Source organism: Pongo pygmaeus, chromosome 1, assembly GCF_028885625.2.
Source record: "Pongo pygmaeus isolate AG05252 chromosome 1, NHGRI_mPonPyg2-v2.0_pri, whole genome shotgun sequence".
NCBI classification, from domain to species: domain Eukaryota; kingdom Metazoa; phylum Chordata; class Mammalia; order Primates; family Hominidae; genus Pongo; species Pongo pygmaeus.
The window spans coordinates 24,289,972-24,307,476 of NC_072373.2; the positions used below are offsets into that span (position 1 = coordinate 24,289,972).

The following is a 17,505-nucleotide window of genomic DNA, read 5'->3' on the forward strand; positions in this document are numbered from 1 at the left end:
GCCAAAGCTTGTTACACACTGATAGTTACCCACTCTTTTTGAGTCACATGAAAAGCAATGATATGGCCAGAAGAAGCCTGGAAAGTGTGGGAAACAGATCCAATGATCTTGAAGTCCTGATTAACATGAGAGTAGAGGAGCCATGTTCATTTCAACTTTGGCCTGAAACGATTTTCTGAAACTGATTTATTAAATTAGAACAATGGGCTCCTGGCATGGGAGAAACTATATCTTCTAAAATCCAGAAAGAAATTGTGTGGCAGAAACCTCAACTGGATCAACAGAACTGGATATTTAAGTTTGGTGAAGGAAGAATATACAGATATAGCAGAAACCCTGGATATTACAGAGTTTAGTAGATATGATATGGCACTTGGATTTGCCCTCAAAAATATGACATGAAAAAAAAACTCAATGGAGAAAGGCCCAGCATTAAGAGAAAAAACAGGATGAGGGGTTGAAACAATACTCAACAACTATATATGTCTGGATCATAAACAATAAACAATGTTCCCTTGAAATTTTGTCACAAAAGAGTAAATACAATCTGAGGTGGCATTCCTGATTTTGTCTTGGACATGGAAGGGTATAGTTTGTGAAGAATAACAAAACTGAAAAAAGTGAGTGATTAGCAATTTTTGCTTGTACGTAAATATAGTATATTCTGGGCCTGGCGACTGGCCAGATGGCTGGCTGGAAGTACGTGGAAGTAGTCGTCCCCATTAGAAAGGACCAATGTAACAACTAAACAGCTAAGATTTGACTAGAGTGTCAATAGGAGAGTGCATGAGTACAGTGAGAGGATGGAGAGGTACCTGTGGTGACTGGAAGCCCAGGAGGGCAATGTGGAGTCATCCTGCCTCTGCAGCCCTGTCTCCCCTGTCCAGATCAACTGGGAGTCAAGAGGGACTTCTTGTGGAGAAAAGGTAAGCAGAAGAACCCCACCAGCCCCACTGCCACTGAAACACCTACAGTCATTATACAGGACAATCCCAGAGTCCTTTCTAGCCCTGGGCCCATTTTAGGGAGCTGCTGGAAATTCATGCAGCTGCATTGCTCTGGATTGGGAGCACAAGGTGTGTACTTCCCACCCACCCTCATTCCCCCTGCGAGCCAAGCTACAGTAGCATGGCACCATCTTGAGACCAGAGCTACCTCTGGAGTGTGCCCCGCTCTAGGGGCCAGTAGCCATGCACCTCTCCAGCACTGGGAGTTCATCTTCATTCTTCCACCAAGTCTACATGGCTGGCTCTATGCCACAACCCCAGCTGTGCAGAGCCTGGGCCCAGGATTGGCTGTGATTGTGGTCCTGCCAGCAGGGAAACCAATCCCCAATGCCTGTACTTTTAGCCAGAGGAACAATCTGGCAGTCCCATTTAGGGTGACCCTAACCTTGAGCTGGCCAAACTGCTGTGTACCCTTCTTGAAGCAGGAGGGGTCCCAGAGCCATTGAACAGCTGACACTTTCTTGGGCTGGCAGAGTGCTACATGCCCATGCCCAGGACCTGAGAAATAGCCCCACAAGTGCCTCCACTAAGGACATGCCCCCTGGCCTGCCCAACAGCTCTGTGCCCATAATCAGGTCCTGAGAAACAGCCTTACAGGTCACCCCTGGAAGACATACCCCCAGGCTAGCCAAGCAAACCTTTGCCTGCAACCTAGGCCTGAAAAATAGCTCCATGGGTTGCCCCTGGCAGACACACTCCCTTCAGGTCAGCTGAGCAGCCATGCACCCATATCTCAGGCTTGAGAAATAGCCTTATGGGCCACCCCTGGTGGTGGGAGGTGGGCACACTCCCAGGCTGGCCAAGAAGTATTGTGCTTACCTCTTGGACCTAAGAAACAGCCCTGTGGCGTATCCCACATGCTGCAGACATGCCCCAGGCCTGCCTGATGAATCTGTGCTTGTGCTAAGGGCCTAAGAAACAACCCCGTGGGCAACTCTGGCAGACACACAACCAGGCCAGCCAAGTAACTGTATGCCCATGCCCCCAGACAGAGCAATAGCCCTATGGCCCCAAACTAAGTGAGCCAGATCCCAAATTGGCTGATTCACTGCATGCATGCACATGCCTTTGACATGAGAAACAGCCTGGTGAGCCCACCTCCAGCAAAGTTGCACCATTGCCTCCACAAACTCTCACAGCCTAGGCTGCTGAGACATTTGCAAATGTCACCAGCATGGATTACAACTGAAGAAACTACATGGAGACTACACTACTATATCCATCTAGAATCAAGGCCATGCACCCAATGACTGACACTGTAAAACCCATACCTATGAATAAGTCTTTCCTTATGAAAGCTACTCCATAAAGTTGGAAAGGTGATTGTTTTTCCAGATGCATAGAAATCAATGAAGGGACACATCAAACATGAACAAGCAAGGAAACATGAAATCTCCAAAGGAACACAATAGCTCACCAGTAACAGGTCGCAATCATAAGGAAATATACAAAATGCCAGAAAAAAATGTAAAATAATAATCTTAAAGAAATGCAGTAAGATACAAGATAAAGATAGACAACTCAACAAAATCAGGAAGATAGTTCATGGTTTGAATGAGAAATTCAATAGGGAGACATATATCATAAAATGAATCAAAAACACATCCCAGAGCTACAGATTTCAAGGAAAAATATATATAATTGAGAGCTTCTACGATAGATAAGACCAAGCAGAAGAAAGAATTTCTGAACTTAAGGGCATTCCAGAAGGAGAAGAGAAGGGAAAAGGTGTAGAAAGCATTTAATTAAATAATAACTGAAAACAATCCCAAGTCTTCAGAGAGTGTTAGTCATACAGATCCACGAAGCTCCAATGTCCCCAAGTAGATTCAACCCCAAAAAAGCCTATCTGAGGAGTATTACAGTCAAACTGTTAAAATTCAAAGACAAAGAGAAGATTCTAAAAATGGCAAGAGAAAAATGTCATCATATAAATGGGAAACCCCAGCAGAACAACAGCAGATTTCTCAGCAGAAACCTTATAGGACAGGAGAGAATAGGATGGGATATTCAAAGAACTGAAGGAAACTGCCAGCCAAGAAAATTATATCTAACAAAGCTATCCTTCAGAAATGAATGAGAAATAAAATCTTCCCAAGACAAGCAAAACCTGAGGGAATTCATCACCCCTAGCATAGCCTTACAAGAAATGCTCAAGGGAGTTTTATAAGTGGAAGTGAAAAGATGATAACCACCATTATGAAAACATGCAAAACTATAACACTCACTGGTAGAGCCAATACACAAAGGGGGAAAAAGAAAGGAATCAAATCCTATCACTACAAAAAAAAAAAAAAACAAACAAAAAAAACAACCACCCACCACAAAAATAAATGATAAGAGAGGAAGGATATACAAAACAACCAGAAAACAATCAACAAAATGAGATAAATAGTTCCTCACCAAACTATTATAACTTTGAATTTAAATGGATTAAATTCCCCATTTAAAAGATATAGATTTGGCCAGGTGCAGTGTTTGACCCCTATAATCCCAGCACTTTGGGAGGCCAAGGCAGGAGGATCTCTTGAGCCCAGGAGTTCCATACCAGCCTGGGCAACATAGTGAGACCTTGTCTCTATTTTTAAGAAAAGATATAGACTGGCTGAATTGATAAAAAACAAGACTGGTTGAATGGATGAAAAACAAGACCCAGCTATATGCTGCCTACAAGAAATTCACCACACTTGTAAAGACAGACATAGAGTGACGGTGAAGGGATAGAAAAAGATATTCCATGCAAACAGAAACCAAACACAAGCAGGAGTAGCTATATTTATATCAGGTAAAACAGATTTCTAGTCAAGCTATAAAAAGAGACAAAGGACATTATATAATAATAAAGGAATCAATTCCACAAGAGAATATAACTATCATAAATATATATGTACCCAACACTGGAGCACCCAGATATATAAATCAACTATTATATCTAAAGGAAGAGATGGACCCCAATACAATAATGGTTGGGGATTTCAACACCCCATTCTCAGCATTAAATAGTTCATCTAGACAGAAAATCAGCAAACATCAGATTTAAATTGCACCATAGACCAAGTGGACCTAACAGACACTTAAAGAACATTTCACTCAACAGCCACAGAATACACATTCTTTTCATTAGTACATGGAACATTCTGCATGACTGACTATATGTTAGAACACAAACAAGTCTCAACAAATTTTTAAAAATCAAAATCATATCAAGTATCTTATCTGAGTACAATGGAATATGACTAGAAATCAATAACAAGAGCAACATTCAAAACTGTAACATTCATGGACATTAAACAGTATGCTCCTGAACAACAAATGAATGAAGGAAGAAATTAAGAATGAAAGTTAAGAATTCCTTGAAACAAATGATAATGGAAACACAACATAACAAAACCTAGGGGTCCAGGAAAAGCAGTATTAAGAGGCAAGTTTATAACAATAAATGCCTATATAAAAAAGAAAGATTTCAAATAAATAACCCAACAATGCATCTCAGGGAACTAGAAAAAGCAAGAACAAACGAACCCAAAATTAGTAGAAGGAAATAAGTAATAAAAATCACAGCAAAATAAATGAAATTGATAATAAAAAAAATCAAAGATCAACACTACCAAAAGGTTTTTGCAAAGAAAAACAAAACTGAACAACTATTAGTTAGACAAACTAACAACAGAAAAAATCCAAATAAATAAAATCAGAAGTGAAAAAGAATACAACACAATGGATACCATAGAAATACACAGGATTATTAGAGACTATTATGAACAGCAACACATCAATAAGTTCAAAAACCTAGAGGGAATGATTAAATTCACATGTAATCTATCAAGATTGAGCCAAGAAGAAATAGAAAACCTGAGCAGACTAATAATAAGTAACAAGATTGATCAGTAATAAAAACTCTCCCAAAAACAAACAAACAATAACAACAAAAAATCCACTACTGGATGGCCTCACTGCTGAATTCTACCAACTATTTTTTTTTTTTTTTTTAAGATGGAGTCTCACTCTGTCACCCAGGCTGGAGTGCAGTGATGCCACCTCGGCTCATGGCAACCTCTGTCTCTGGGTTCAAGCAATTCTCCTGCCTCAGTATCCTAAGTAGCTGGGATTACAGGCACCTGCTACCACACCTGGCTAATTTTTTTTGTACTTTTAGTAGAGATTGGGTTTCACCATGTTGGCCAGGCCGGTCTTGAACTTTTGACCTCAGGTGATCTGCCTGCCTTGGCCTCCCAAAGTGCTGGGATTACAGGCATGAGCCACTACTCTCGGTCTCTACCAAACTATTAAAGACAAATTAATATTAATTATTCTCAAGCTATTCCAGAATATTAAAGAGGAAATTATTCCTTACTCATTCTATGAGGTCAGCATAACGCTGATACCAAAACCAGACAAGGACATGATGAAAAAGGAAAACTACAGGCCAATATTCCTGATGAATCTAGATACAAAAATCCTCAACAAAATACTAGCAAACTGAATCCAACAACACAGCAAAAAGATAATACACCATTATCAACTGAGATTTATGTCAGGAATGCAAGGATGGTTCAACATATGCAAATCAATAAACATGATACACTGCATAAACAGAATATAGAAAAAAAACCACAATTATCTCAATAGATACTGAAAAGGCATTAAATAAAATCCAACATCCCTTCATGATAAAAACTCTCAATAAATTAGCTATTGAAGGAAAGTACCTTAACACAATAAAGGCCATATGTGACAAACCCACAACTAACATCATACTGAATAGGGAAAAGCTCAAAGCTTTTCCTCTGAGAGCTAAAACAAGAAAAGAATGCCCACTCTCACCACTCTTATTCAACATAGCACTGGAAATTCTAGCCAAAGCAATTAGATAAAAGAAAGAAACTAAGGGCATCCAAGTTAAAAAGGAGGAAGTCAAATTGCCCCATTTCCAGATGACATGGTCTTATAAATATGTAGACTCTACCAAGAAACTCTTTTTTGTTAAAAAAACCGTTTATTTTAAGTTCAGTAGTAGAAGTGCAAATTTTTTACCTAGGTAAACTTGTGTCATGGGGGTTTGTTGTACAGATAATTTCATCAGCCAGGTATAAAGCCTAGTACTCATTAGTTTTTTTTCCTGATTCTCTCCCTCCTCCCACCCTTCACACTCTGAAAGGCCCCAGTGTGTATGGTTCCTCTCTGTGTCCATATGTTCTCATCATTTAACTCCCACTTGTAAGTGAAAACATGCAGTATTTGGTTTTCTGTTCCTGTGTTAGTTTGCTAATGACCTCCAGCTCCATCCATGTCACAGCAAAGGATATGGTCTTGTTTTTTTAATGGCTGCATAGTATTCCATGGTGTATATGTCCACATATTCTTTATCCAGCCTATCACTGATGAACATTTAGGTTGATTTCATGTCTTTGCTATTGTGAATAGTGCTGCAGTGACATACACATGCATGTATCTTTATAATAGAATAATTTATATTCCTCTAAGTATATACCCACTAATGGGGTTTCTGGGTTGAATGGTATTTCTGTCTTTAGGTCTTTGAGGAACTGACACACTGTCTTCCACAATGGCTGAACCAATTTACACACCCACCAACTGTGTATAAGCATTCCTTTTCTCCACGACCTCATCAGCGTTTGTTATTTTTTGACTTTTTAATAGTGGCCATTCTGACTGGTGTTAGATGGTATCTCAGATTTGCATTTCTCTAACTATCAGTGATGTTGAGCTTTTTAAAATATAATTGTTGGCTCCATGTATGTCTTCTTTTGAAAAGTGTCTGTTCATGTCTTTTGCCCACTTTTCTATGGGGTTGACGAAAATCTCTTAAAACTGATAAATGAATGCAGCAAAGTTGCAGGACACAAAAATCAGTAATGCTTCTATATATGAACAGCAAACTAGGTGAAAAAGAAATTAAAAAGGCAATCCCATTTAGAATAGCTACAATAAATAAAATAAAATACCTGGGAATAAATTTGAACCAAGGAGATGAAAGAACTCTACAAGGAAAACCACAAAACACTGATAGAAGAAACTGAAAAGGGTACAAACAAATGGAAAAACATCCCATGTTCATGAATCAAAAAAACTAATATTGTTAAGATGACCATACTACCCAAAGCAATCTACAGATTTGTTGCAATCTCTGAAAAATGCCAATGATATTCTTCACAGAAATAGAAAAAAATTCCTAAAATTCAAATAGAACCACAAAATATCTCAAAAATCCAAAGCAATTCTGAGCAAAAAGAACAAAGTTGGAGGCATCACACTACCAGAGTTCAAAATACATTATAAAGCTATAGTAACCAAAACAGCATGGTATGGGAACAAAAACAGACACATAGACCAATGGAATAGAATAGAGTACCCAGAAACTAATCCATGTATCAATGGCCAACTCATTTTTGACAAATGCACTGAGAACATACAATGGAAAAAAGTCAGTCTTCAATAAATGGTGCTGAGAAAGTTGAATATCCATATACAGAAGAATGAAAGTAGACCCCCACCTCTCACCCCATACAAGAATCAACTCAAAATTAATTGAAGAGCTAAATGTAAGACCTGAAACTATAAAACTACTGGAAGAAAACATAAGGGAAATGCTTCAGGACACTGGTCTTGGAAAAGAATTTATAAACAAGACCTCAAAAGCACAGGCAACAAAAGCAAAAATAAACAAATGGAATTATATCAAACTAAAAAGCATGGTAAATTTCCTTCTATACAGCAAAGGAAACAATAGAATGAAAGGACAAACTACAGAATAGGAGAAAATATTTGCAAATGAGTCATCCAATAGAGGATTCATATCTAGAATATACAAGGAACTCAAAATTCACAGCAAAAACAAAAAATAAAGAACAAAAAACAAAATGAAACCCGATTAAAAAATGGGCAAAAGATATGAACAGATATTTCTCAAAAGAAGACATACAAATGGCCAAAAAAAATGAATAAATGCTCAATATCACTAATCATCAGGGAAATGCAAATCAAAACCACGATAAGCTATCATCTCGCCCCAGTCAGGATGGCTACCATCAAATAGACAAAAAATAGCAAATGATGGTGAAGATGTGGAGAAAGAAAAACTCTTGTACACTGTCGGTGGGAATGTAATCTAGTACAGCCATTATGGCAAATAGTATGGAGGTTCCTCAAAAAACTACATATGAGTCTGGGCAACACAGTGAGACCCCACCTCTATAAAAAAATTAGCTGGGTGTGGTGGTGCAGTCTTGTAGTCTCAGCTACTTGGGAGGCTAAGGTGGGAGAATCACTTGAGCCTCGAAGGTCAGGGCTTCAGTGAGCCACGATCGCACCACTGCACTCCAGCCTGGGTGACAGAGGAAAACTCTGTCTCAAAACAAAACAAAACAAAACAAAAACTACAAATAAAATGATCATAAGATCCAGCAGTCCCACTTCTGGGCATTTAACCAAAGAAAAGGAAATAAGTATATCGAGGAAACATCTGCACCCTTATGTTTATAACAGCTCTTTTCACAATAGCCAAGACACAGAATCTACCTAAGTGTCCACCAATGAATGAATGACTAAAGAAAATATGGTATATATACTTCATAGAATACGATTCAGCCATAAAAGAGAATAAAATCCTGTCACTGTGGTAATGTGATTATGTTAAGTGTAGTAAGCCAGGAACAGAAAGTTAAACGCCACATCCTCTCACTCATATATAAAAGTTAAAAACAAGTGGATCTCATGGGAGTAAAAAGTGGAACAGAAGATACTAGAGGCTGAGAAAGGTAGGGGAAAGGGAGAGAAGGATAGGGAGGGATTTTTTAAGGGATACAAAATTACAGCTAGAGAGGAGGAGTAAGTTCTACTAACCTATAGCATTGTAGGATAACCATACATAACAATAATATATTATATAGTGTCAAATGGCTAGAAGGAGGATATTGAATGCTCCTAACACAAAAATGATAAATGTTTGAGATAATGAATATGCTAGTTACGGTAATCTGCTCTTACATGTATTGAAATATCACTATACCCCATAAACACATGTACAATTATAATGTCAATTTAAAACATTTAATTGAATTTAATTTGAAAAGAAAATAGACAAGCCACAGACTTGGAGGAAATATATATATATATATATATATATATATATATATATATGTACACACACACATATATACACACACACACATATATATACACACTATATATATATACACACACACACACATACACATATATGACAAAAATAACATATTCTGTAAGGAAAGTCCTGCATCTGACAGTGAAAATAGAGCAGAAGAAGAGTAATGGAGAGAAACAGAAGCCTGGATGCTGTAAGCGCAGATTGTAGATTACATACCTAACTGTAGATACAGATACTGGATATAGATGAAAGGTTTTTAAAATATAGATTATAAAGCTAGTTCTGATATAAGACAGATGACTTCAGCTACATAGATAAATTACTTCCAATCTGTCAATTAAAATGAACATGATAATGACATAGAAAATACCTTTATTGAAATATTTATTCATAACTACCTATGGCATCATTACAAATATATAAACTCTGTGGGCTATGACTAGGTGAGAACAGAGAATACTGCAAGAAAACTGATATTGTAGGCTAATAGAACCATTCATAAATATTTTCTTGTTTTCTTTTCAAATATTAAATTTTTGGGGAGGGGGTAGCCACATAGATATCAAACTTAAGCAAATAACAAAGACAAAAAGTACTTACTTGTTCTATGTTTAAATTGGGAACCATCAGAACAGTGGGTTTCCCTTTTAATCCTGCGTGAATAAACACCTTTTTAAAGACTTCTTTGAATTCAATGTAGGCACATCTGTGAGATATAGGCACTCGGTATAATTTGTTATCTGTCAAATAACAGGCCAAGGTTGCACATGTTTTTTTCCCACATCCATCTATTCCAATCTTTGGGAGAAAAGAAATCCAACATATGACATATATTTTCTGGGAATCTTTCAACATATAGTTTTCTGTTTATTATTTGTGCTAGAAATTTTGACAGTAAAAATACCCCAGACTATTTTTATTTATAACCTTTTGGGAGTCATATTAAACATAATTTAAATATTTTATCAAAATTTTTATAAGGCACTCATCCACATTCAATATTTTCATCTTCCCATAGCCTCTTGAAATATATGAGAAAATTTCACTGGAAAGAGAACATAATCTTGAAAAATAGCACAAATAGGCTTATAAACTATCTTTATGTCACTGCCAATATTTGATTCTTCATTTATAAGTAACTAGATAGATCTTTTCCTTTTTATTTTGAGCAACAGGTACTTAATAAATGCTTTTGGGGAATAATGGCAAAGTAAGTATTGTTTTAAAAACAGCTTTATTTAGGTATAATTTACAGATTATACCTGTTTTAAGTGGATAATTCAATGCTTTTTAGTACATTTACAGACTTAAGCAATCCTTGTCACAATTCAGTTTTGGAACCATTTCCTTCACCCCAAAAAGATCTTTCAAGCCCCCTGGCAGTCAATCCCCATCCAACTCTCAGGCCCAATCACTAATACGTTTTCATCTCTATTGATTTGCCTATTTTTGGCATTTCATGTAAGTGAAATTATATACCATGAAGTCTAATGTATCTGATTTATTTTACTTAGCATAATAAGTTATTTCATGTTGTATGTGTATCAGTAGTTTGTTCCTTTTTATTGCTGAATGGTATTCTATTGTATGGACATATCACATTTTATTTATCCATTGACGAACATTTGGGTTGTTTCTACTTCTTGATTATGAATAATGCTGCTATGAACATTTCCATACAAGTCTTTGAGTGGACACTTGTTTTATTTTCCCTTGTGTAGAGACAGAGAAATGGAATTGCTCAATTATGTGGTAAATCTATGTTAAACTTTATAAGAAATAGCCAAACCATTTTCCAAAGTAGTTGTACTATTTTACACTCCCACAAGCAGTGTATGAAAGTTCAGTTTATACACAATCTTGTCAATGCTTGTTATTAGCTATCTTTTTGATTATAGCCATTCAAGTGGGTGTTCAGTGTTACTGTGGTTTTAATTTGCATTTCCCTAATAACTAATGAAGCCGAACATCTTTTCATGGGCTGATTAACCATTCATGTATCGTCTTTGGTGAAACATCTATTCAAATCTTTGTCTATTTTAAAAAATAAACTTATTTTAGAAGAGTTTTAGACTCACAGAAAAATTGCCAAGATAGTATGGGGAACTGTCATATATCCCACATCCAATTTCCCCTATTAGCATCTAACCTTAGTATATTACATTTGTTACCATTAATGAACCAATATTTGATAAGTTATTATTAACTGAAGTCCATACTTTTTTCAGATCTCCTTAGTTTTTAACCTAAGGTTTTTTTCTCTCCTTCGGAATTTCCTCCAGCATACTATATTACATTTAGTAGCCAAATCTCCTTAAGCTACTCTTGGCTGTGACGGTTTTTCACACTTTCCTTATTTTCGATAGCCTTAAGCGTTTCAAGGAGTTCTGATCAGGTATTTTACGGAATGTCACTCAACTAGGATTTTCGTGCTGTTTTTCTCAAGATTATACTCACCATGATTTATCATTTTTGATGGTGAACTTGATCACCTAGATAAGGTGGTGTTTGTCAGGTTTCTCCACTGTGAAGTTACTCTTTTTTTCCCCCTTTCTGTACTGTACTCTTTGGGAGAAAGTCACTATGTGCAGCCCTCAGTGAAGGAGTGAGGAGTTATGCTCCAGCTTCTTGAGGGTAGACTACCTACGTACATTATGTGAATATCTTCTGAATGGGAGATTTGTCTATTCTCCCTCATTTACTTTTTTATTTAGTCATTTATTTATATAAGTATGGGCCCATGGATATTTATTATACACTTTAGATTATAATTTAATACCACTTTATTTCTTTGTTTTCTTGCTCCAGCTTTGGCCACTGTGAACTCTTTAGTTGGCTCTTGTGTCCCTCTGACATAACGCCATGATTATTTTAGCACTTCACTTGTAGCACTACAGGATTCTCCAGGCTCATATTGTACATTTCCTGTCCCAGTCCTGTAATCAGCAATTTTCCCAAGGAGTCCTGGTTCCTTTTATTGGAGAATGATATTAGAAACCAAGATCTGGAAGCTAGGTGTACTCATTGCTACTGGAGATCACTGCCTGTAAGCCCTCCCAGCTGACACAGCAAATAAATAAATGTTTGTATACTAACCCTTATAGACACACATTCCTATAAAATTTCTATATCCAATCACCTATATTGAGCTAAACATAAGTTCAACTTATATCTCCAACTCTGTTACTACATGATCATTCTAGCCTCTTTCCCTTGTTTAGCTCTGCCCTCCAATAGTGAGAAAACTGGTTTCCAACATCTGCCATTCATTTACTTCATTATTCAATTCCAGTATATGTGTATTGTGGTATTGGAATGGTTAACTTTACCCCCAAACTGCTTTTTATACTGGCTCCTTTTCCCCTAATCCTCTTCAGTGAGTTTGTGTTACACACTTGCAACATGGTTTGATTGTTCTTTCAAATTCTGCATTTCATCCTGGGATTACCAGAACTCCAAAATCATTTTTTTCTAAATTTGTATACATTAAGGCTCATTTTTTGTGTCGTCAATTTCTATGGGCTTTGACAAATATATAGTGTCATGTGTTCACCATTATAGTATACAGAATTTTCACCATCCTAAAAATCTTGTGTTTCACTTTACTTTCTTTCCACCAAACCCTTAGGCAACAAATATTTTTACCATTTCCATAGTTTTGCCTTTTCCAGAATGTCATATAAGTGGAATCATATAATATGTTGCCTTTCCAGACTGACTTCTTTCACTTAGCAATATACCTTTGAAATTCACCTATGTCTTTTTGTGGCTTGAGAGCTCATTTCTTTTTATCTCTGAATAATATTCCATTGTATCAATGTACTACTACAGTGTGTTTATTCATTTGCTTTATTGAAGGAATCTTGGTTGCTTCCAGTTTTTGGTGATTATGAATAAAGTTGCTATAATCATTCCTGTGCAGGTTTTTATGTGGGCGTACATTTTCAAATCAGTTAGGTAAATATGTAGGAGCATGATTACTGGCTCATACGACAAGACTATGTTTAGCTTTGTAGGAAACTGCTAAGCTGTCTTCCAAAGTGGCTGTGCTATTTTCAATTCCCACCAGCGATGAATGAGAGTTCCTATTGCTCTGTATCCTAGTCAGTAATTGCTATTATCAGTTCTCTGGATTTTGGTCATTTTAATAGGGATGTTGTGGTATCTCATTATTGTTTCCCCTAATGACAACTGATATTGAGCACCTTTTCATATGCTTTTGTAAGGTATTTATTTTTTCCTTTTATTTTTTAGTTGACATGTGATAATTGTACATATTTATGGGATACAGAGTGATAATTCCATATGAACATATAAGTATAATGACCAAACTGGAGTAAATACATTCATCACCTCAAACATTGTCCTTTCTTTGTGTTGTGAACATTCAAAATCCTCTCCTCTAGCATTTTGAAAACATTCAATAAATTATAGTAAACCATATTCAGCCTACAGTGCTGCAAAACACCAGAATTCATTCCTCCTATGTAGCTACAATTTTGTATTAATTAACTAAACTCTCCCATTCTCCCCTCCTCTCCCCTTCCTGGCCTCTAATACCCATAATTCTACTCTCTACTTCTGTGAGTTCAAATTTTGTTTCTCAGTTTTCACACGAGTGAGAACATGCAGTAGTTCTCTTTCTGTGCCTAACTTATTTTGCTTAACATGAGGCCTTCCAGGCTCTTCCATGTTGCCACTTACTGTAGCACTATTCACAAGAGCTAATAAGCCAAATGTCCATCAACAGAAGAATAGATAGAGGGAATGTGGTATATATGTACAATAAAATGCCATTCAGCCATAAAAAGTACCTGTTTCTTCATTTATTAATTTAATTTATTTTTTTGAGACAGGGTCTCACTTTGTCACCTAGGCTGGAGTGCAGTGGTGCTATCATGGCTTACTGCAGCCTTGAACTCCTGGGCTTAAGTGATCCCCCTGCCTCAGCCTCCTGAGTAGCTGGGACTACAGGTACATGCCACCATACCTGGCTTTTTATTTTTTTTTGTAAGAAAGGGTCTCATTATGTGGCCCAGGCTGGTCTTGAACTCCTGGCCTCAAGCAATCCTCCTGTGTTGCCCTCCCAAAGTGCTGGGATTATAGGCATGAGCCACCACACGGGGCCAGCATCTGTTTATTTTTATTTTTATTTTTTGAGACAAGAGTCTCGCTCTATCACCCAGGCTGGAGTGCAGTGGCGCATCTTGGCTCACTGTAACCTCCGCCTCCTGGGTTCAAGCAATTCTCCTGCGTCACCCTCCTGAGTAGCTGAGATTACAGGTGCGCGCCACCATGCCCAGCTAATTTTTGTATTTTTGTAGAGATGGAGTTTCACCCTGTTGGCCAGGCTGGTCTCAGACTCCTGGCCTCAAGTGATCCACCCACCTTGGCCTCCCAAAGTTCTGGGATTACAGGCGTGAGCCACTGCACCTGGCCTGTTTATTTTTAATTGGGTTGTTTGTCCTTAGGATTTTCCACAAACAGGATCATGTGGAATGTGAATAAGAATGGGTTTGCTTCCTTTATTTTTTCTAATCTGGATGCCCTTTCCCCACTTTTTCTTACCTAACTGCACTGGGTAGAACCTCTAGTATAGTGTTGAATAGAAATTGTAAGGCAAAACATTCTTGCTTTGCTCTCAATCTTAGGGGAAAAGCATTTCGTCTTTCACTGTTAAGCATAAGGCTAGCTGTAAGTTTTTCATAAAAGCTCTTTATTAGGTTGATGAAGCTTCCTTCTTTTCCTTTTTGCTGAGAGTAAAAAAAATGGTGTTGGATTTTGTCATGCTTTTCTGCATCTCCTGAGATTATTGTGTGGTTTTTGCTTTTAATTCCATTAATAGATACATTGCATTAATGACTTTTAGAAAATATTAAACCAAATGTGCATCCCTGCAGTAAATCTCACTTGCTTATGATGTATAATACTTGCTATATGTTGCTGGTTTTCGTTTGTTAAGATTTTGTTCGGATTTTTTTCCACTATATTCATAAGGGATATTAGCCTGTAGTTTTCTTTTCTTGTGATGACTTTGTCTAGTTTTGGTATTAGGATGTTACTGACCTTATAGATGAATTGGGAAGTATTCCCTCTTCTATTATCTGGAAGAGTTTGTGAAGGAATGGTGTCAATTCTTCCTTAGATGTTTGGTAGAAATCTCTGGTGAAGCCATTCGGCTCTGGGCTTTTCTTGTGGGAAGTTGTAAAATTCCTAATTAAATCTCCTTATTTGTTATTGGTCTGTTAGATTTCCTAATTCTTCAGTTTCAGTAACTTATGTATTTCTAGGAAAGACATTTTATCTAAGTGATCTAATATGTTGGCATACAATTGTTCATAGTCTCTTATAATCTTTTTTATTTCTGTAATATTGATAGTAATATTCCCTCTTTAATTCCTGATTTTAATAATTTGAGTCTTTTCTTCCTTTTTTCTTGGTCAGTCTAGCAAAGAACTTGTCAATTTTGTTGATCTTTTCAAAGAACCAACTTTCGATTTTATTGATATTCCCTACTGGTTTTATATTCTCTACTTTCTTCTCTAATCTTTATTATTTTCTTCCATCTGCTTGTTTTGGGTTTGGTTTTCTTTCCTTTTGATATTTTCCTAAGGTGGAAGGTTAGGTTATTGATTTGAGGTTGTTCTTTTTAAATATAAGTATTTATAGCTATAGATTTCTCTTAAAGAACAGCTTTATATTATGTCTTTGTTTGTTTTCATGTATCTCAAAGTATTTTCTAATTTCTCTGCAATTTCTTCTTTCACCTATTTAGGAGTATGTTATAAAAGTTCCACATAGTTATTAATATCCCAACTTTCCTTTTGTTGGAAAATTCCTTTTGTTGTTCTAATTTAGTTCTACTGTGGTCAAAGAACATACTTTGTATGATTTCAATCCTTTGAATTTACTGAGGCTTGTTTTATGGCTTGGCATTCGGTCTCTCCTCAAGAATGTTACATGTTTGCTTCAAAAGAATATGTGTTTTGCTGTTGTTGGGTGGAGTCTTCTATCATGTCAATTAGTTCAAGTTGTTTTACTATACTGTTGAAGTCTTTGTATCCCTGCTGATTTTATGTCTAGTTTCTCTATCAATTATTAAGAGTGAAGGTATTGAAGTGTCCAACTATTATTGTTAAATTGATTGTTTCTCCCTTAAATTCTGTCAGTTTTGGTTCCACGTATTTGGCACTAAGTTTTTAGATGTGTATATGTTTCTAACTCTTATGAACCTTTCATCATTATAGCATGTCTTTTTTTTTTTTCTGGTCTCAGAACACTTAATTTTTTCCTGAAAGTCTACTTTGTCTGATATTAGTATACCCACTCCAACTTTCTTGTGGTAATTGTTTGCGTGGATTATTTTTCTCCATCCTGTCATTTTCAGCCATTTTGGATCTTTGAATCTAAAGTGTGGCTTTTGTTGATAGCATATAGTTGGATTTTGTTCTTTTAAAAAAATCTAGTTTTATAATCTCTGCATTTTTATTGGAGTTTTTAATGCATTTATATTTGGGGCTTGTCTGCCACACTGTTATTTTCCATATGTCTTATGTTTATTTTCCCCTTTGTTTCTCCATTCTTTTGTGTTAAATAAATATTTTCCAGAGCTCTATCTTCATTTTCTTGGCTTTTTTATTATATATATTTTTAGTTCTCTTCTAATTTTTTTACATTAAAAATAATAACTATTTATTGAATGATACCATAAGGTAAAAAGATGAACCATAATCTGGAAAATTATATTTGCCACATATATAATGAAGAAAATATTAGTATCTGAATATATAAATAACCCCTACCAATCAATAAGAAAAAGATAACCTAATAGAAAAATGGGCAAAGCACATGAATGGACAATTCACTGAAGAGAAGACCCGAATGACCAATAAACAAATGAACAGTTGATCAACCAGTATCTGCATCTCTATGTTTGCCCCTGCAGTAACTATCAAACTCTCCCTTAGCAACTCTCAGTAATGGCTGACTGAAATTTGCTGCATAGATAGGCCAAATACTTCAGCCCTCTCACCTTTCTGAGCCACATTTCCTACAGCATTTCCTAGAGATTCCCTTATGTAATTAACTTCCAGTTGCTAACAATAGTAACTGGCCTGATCATGTACCCTGTATTGATTACCATCTCTTCTGTGTCTCACTTTCTCACTTCTCTACCTGCTTTCTGGGACCATGTCTCAAGTTAACATTGAATAGTTTCCTTGGGGCCTTCTTATGGGAGAACCTAAACTAAGATAAAATTGTTCAAGCTTCCTTTCCAGCACTGGACAGGGTCTAAGCTCTGACACTCTATGGGAACTTTCCACAGAAAAGAAGCTAAAGATTCCCTTAAAA

At 36.5% G+C, this 17,505-nt stretch overlaps 1 protein-coding gene across 2 annotated transcripts in view; it reads right to left on the reverse strand.

The window, feature by feature from the left end:
- DNAH14 (dynein axonemal heavy chain 14) overlaps positions 1-17,505 on the reverse strand; it is a 510,612-nt gene that overhangs the window by 124,769 nt on the left and 368,338 nt on the right. For both annotated transcript variants that reach the window (XM_063672417.1, XM_054474368.2), the window contains exon 55: positions 9,754-9,951. In XM_063672417.1, coding sequence (XP_063528487.1) covers positions 9,754-9,951 — 198 coding nt within the window. The remainder of the gene's footprint in view (positions 1-9,753; positions 9,952-17,505) is intronic.